This window comes from Sinocyclocheilus rhinocerous, unplaced genomic scaffold, assembly GCF_001515625.1.
Source record: "Sinocyclocheilus rhinocerous isolate Xijiao unplaced genomic scaffold, SAMN03320098_v1.1 scaffold12866, whole genome shotgun sequence".
Classification (NCBI taxonomy): domain Eukaryota; kingdom Metazoa; phylum Chordata; class Actinopteri; order Cypriniformes; family Cyprinidae; genus Sinocyclocheilus; species Sinocyclocheilus rhinocerous.
In genome coordinates, this window is record NW_015664555.1 from 5,005 (window position 1) to 9,480 (window position 4,476).

Below are 4,476 nucleotides of genomic sequence, written 5' to 3' on the forward strand. Positions count from 1 at the left end.
TTTAAAATAAATGATTTATAATAACTGTTAAACTAAAATTGCTTGTGTGTAATGCATTAATAATAATAGAAATCATATAATTATATAAATCTTATAAAATAACTAAGTAATTATCATTAAAGCCAGACATTTTTTTTTAGTACTAGTGACCTTTCATTCGTAGCAAGATAAACTGGGGGAGTGACTTTTTTGTGTCAGACATGTCACTTTGCTCACATCTGATTGGTCCAATTTCAGTTTGAGATCTCTAACTCAGAACATAACCTGCCCCGGAGCAGGTTAGCCGTGGAGTGTAAGTTACTAAGGCAATGAACGCTGCTAAAAGCCAAGCCACTTTCATGGTACCTAAAACCCAGGATTGGTGCAAACTAAACTGACACGTACCTGGCTAGCCAGCTAATCCAGCTTCATGGTACAAGCCCCAGGTTTGAGCTCACGGACCTGTTGCTATGACAGCAACTCCAAGATGAGCTTTAAAGAACAATCGGTAACCCTTTCAATGAAGCCCATATTTATAACACATTATAAGAGTATTCTTAAGGCATTATAATGAATGCATAATGCATTATAAAAGACCTTATAATATGTTATATCATCTTATAAATAATCATAATAACAATTATAATACATTATAATGCTTACGCATTTGTGGTTAAGTTTTAAGATTATGATTATTTATAACACACAATGAACATCATATAAAATCTATTTTTACATTTATAAAGGACTATATATCTTGACATTGTTTATTGAAGATCTGCACAGTATCTTACTACAGCTTGTGAGTGTTTAGGTGTGGAGTGTTATTTGAGTGTTCCCTGCGAGGCTAATATTAATTTTGATGTGAGCTAGTTAATAATTTCAGCTGAGTTGGTGGAATTGGGATTGACTGCAGCTCTTCCACATATGGCGCGGGGTCCAAAAAGACCTCATGTAGCAGAAGGCTCATGAGGTCATCCACGTAGCCTATTAATAAGACAAAATACCAAGTCACTCTTTTGTTTTATGTAATTACTGAGAAACAATCTACCTTTGTTGTACAATTTACATTACTGTCATATTTATTCAAAATGTATTTATTTTGCTTATATTAGCTGTCTTATAGTTATTTATATGTTTTACATTGTTGTTAATAAAAGTAATATTACAACTTACTGTATGTTGGGTCTGTTTTCACTGGCTTTGCCGTGCATTCCCCCTTTTTTGGAGATGGTCCTCACTGCAGAACACAAGATCCAGGGAGCGAGGTTGGATCCACATCCAACTCCTCCCACCTTACGTATACCTAAACCTAAACATGTACATGTTGTATGTGGTTCAATTGTGATGTCCACTTTGCCACCTTTTCCGGGCCAGACACAGAGGAAGTCGCACTCCAGTAAACATGGTTTTTGATGCTTTTCAGCCATTTCTTCACCACCTCGCATTCCTTCCTTTGCGAAAGCTTTTCGAGTTTCTTAGACAAACCTGTACAAATGAAAAGACCGTTTGTACAATTATTATTTCAAGATCATCAAATCAAAAATCTACACGACCAAGCCTCTAAAAAAGGTGTATTGTGTATATAACTCGATGCTAAATAGTTACCTTGTTCAAAGCGCCACACATCATAGAATTGAGTGATTCTGCGTTCTCTTAGGTACTTCTGAATTTGCGGATGGCGATCGGTGACTATGCAGTCAACCTCCAGCTTATGAAGGCAACGTTTTAATCCTTCCTTTTCCATCTTGTAACTTCCACCGACTTCATTGCTCTGTTGTTAGGTACACAAGTTAAAATATGCACGTAGAAACAGTAACAGATTTTTAAAAAGGTATAACAGTTCCTTGTAGATGTTTAGGAATTACTAACCTGAATTAGTTGTATATCCACAATTGTGTTTGTTTCATTGTGCATCAACTTGTAGCTGCCGAATTTGGCTGAGTGTCCTATTATAAACAATCATAAGAATTATAAAATGTAAGACAACATCAGGATTATACTATTTGAAGAAAACTCAAGATCAATTACATAAAACCATCAGTATTTCTTAATGCAATCGAATTATCTTTTAATAATAGTCAACAAAAGCTTTTTGCCAAATGCATGACAAATGTTTGCACTGGACTATGTTCTTATTAGGGTTTGCGCGGGTCCTTAAAACGTCTTCAGTTAAATTGTTTACATTTAAGGCCAAAAAGCTAATGCATTATAAAAATCTAAACAATGAAGACACTAAGATTTATGTTATTTAATATTATAATTAATTGATAATAATTGTTTAAATTAATATAATAATTGATACTTTTGACTCATCCCTTTTCTTAAAAAAATTTTGAGAATGTTCTGTAAGCTACTAATAAAAAAAGGACCTCTGCATATTTGTTTGTTGCAAATTTACAGACAATGCAATTGAAATGTTTACATTGGCTTGTCGGGGTAATATTTCTGTCCACTGACAACAAAGTTTTCCTTCTGAATTAGCATAACTCAGGGTTCCCACGCTTCTTTAAAGTACTTTCAGTACTTTATAATGATATATATATATATACAGTGGGTACGGAAAGTATTCAGACCCCCTTAAATTTTTCACTCTTTGTTATATTGCAGCCATTTGCTAAAATCATTTAAGTTAATTTTTTTTCCTCATTAATGTACACACAGCACCCCATATTGACAGAAAAACACAGAATTGTTGACATCTTTGCAGATTTATTAAAAAAGAAAAACTGAAAAATGCTCAGTATTTAGTAGAAGCACCCATTTGATCTAATACAGCCATGAGTCTTTTTGGGAAAGATCCAACAAGTTTTTCACACCTGGATTTGGCGATCCTCTGCCATTCCTCCTTGCAGATCCTCTCCAGTTCTGTCAGGTTGGACGGTAAACGTTGGTGGACAGCCATTTTTAGGTCTCTCCAGAGATGCTCAATTGGGTTTAAGTCAGGGATCTGGCTGGGCCATTCAAGAACAGTCACAGAGTCGTTGTGAAGCCACTCCTTCGTTATTTTAGCTGTGTGCTTAGGGTCATTGTCTTGTTGGAAGGTAAACCTTAGTTCCAGTCTGAGGTCCTGAGCACTCTGGAGAAGGTTTTCGCCCAGGATATCCCTGTACTTGGCCGCATTCATCTTTCCCTCGATTGCAACCAGTCGTCCTGTCCCTGCAGCTGAAAAACACCCCCACAGCATGATGCTGCCACCACCATGCTTCACTGTTGGGACTGTATTGGACAGGTGCCTGGTTTTCTCCACACATACCACTTAGAATTAAGGCCAAAAAGTTCTATCTTGGTCTCATCAGACCAGAGAATCTTATTTCTCACCATCTTGGAGTCCTTCAGGTGTTTTTTTAGCAAACTCCATGCGGGCTTTCATGTGTCTTGAACTGAGGAGAGGCTTCCGTCGGGCCACTCTGCCATAAAGCCCCGACTGGTGGAGGGCTGCAGTGATGGTTGACTTTCTACAACTTTCTCCCATCTCCCGACTGCATCTCTGGAGCTCAGCCACAGTGATCTTTGGGTTCTTCTTTACCTCTCTCACCAAGGCTCTTCTCCCCCGATAGCTCAGTTTGGCCAGACGGCCAGCTCTAGGAAGGGTTCTGGTCATCCCAAACGTCTTCCATTTAAGGATTATGGAGGCCACTGTGCTCTTAGGAACCTTAAGTGCAACAGAAATTTTTTTGTAACCTTGGCCAGATCTGTGCCTTGCCACAATTCTGTCTCTGAGCTCTTCAGGCAATTCCTTTGACCTCATGATTCTCATTTGCTCTGACATGCACTGTGAGCTGTAAGGTCTTATATAGACAGGTGTGTGGCTTTCCTAATCAAGTCCAATCAGTATAATCAAACACAGCTGGACTCAAATGAAGGTGTAGAACCATCTCAAGGATGATCAGAACAAATGGACAGCACCTGAGTTAAATATATGAGTGTCACAGCAAAGGGTCTGAATACTTAGGACCATGTGATATTTCAGTTTTTCTTTTTTAATAAATCTGCAAAAATGTCAACAAATCTGTGTTTTTCTGTCAATATGGGGTGCTATGTGTACATTAATGAGGAAAAAAAATTAACTTAAATGATTTTAGCAAATGGCTGCAATACAACAAAGAGTGAAAAATTTAAGGGGGTCTGAATACTTTCCGTACCCACTGTAACCTCTAAATATGGTGGTTTTTTTCTGGCGGTATTTTGTGATTTATGGAGCGATTAAAAGAGAGATCCCCTCAGTAAAAGCCTTTAACTCTAATATGTAAAAAAAAAATTGGACCAGGCTTTATGCAATGTTCAGTTTATTATTCTGGAAATATATGCAAATGAGTGCATATTTAATTAGATAATGCAACGTTTGCATATGTGAACATAATGTTACAGAAAACTTAAAGGCTTCATTTGGCCAAAAAATTTAAATTGTCATCATTTCCTTACATCAAGTTGTTCCAAACCTGTATGAGTTTCTTTGTTCTGTTGTGCACAAAAGAAGATATTTTGAAGAATGTT

General features: G+C 37.1%; 1 protein-coding gene across 1 annotated transcript in view; it reads right to left on the reverse strand.

The window, feature by feature from the left end:
- Positions 1–832: 832 nt before the first annotated feature.
- The window catches only part of LOC107730185 (uncharacterized), a 10,396-nt gene continuing 6,752 nt past the window's right edge, over positions 833–4,476 (reverse strand). Inside the window, exons 3-7 of the mRNA XM_016540944.1 lie at positions 1,852–1,928; positions 1,588–1,753; positions 1,298–1,467; positions 1,156–1,198; positions 833–966 (exon numbers count right to left, since the gene is read on the reverse strand). Of these exons, the coding sequence (XP_016396430.1) occupies positions 833–966; positions 1,156–1,198; positions 1,298–1,467; positions 1,588–1,753; positions 1,852–1,928 (590 nt within the window). The remainder of the gene's footprint in view (positions 967–1,155; positions 1,199–1,297; positions 1,468–1,587; positions 1,754–1,851; positions 1,929–4,476) is intronic.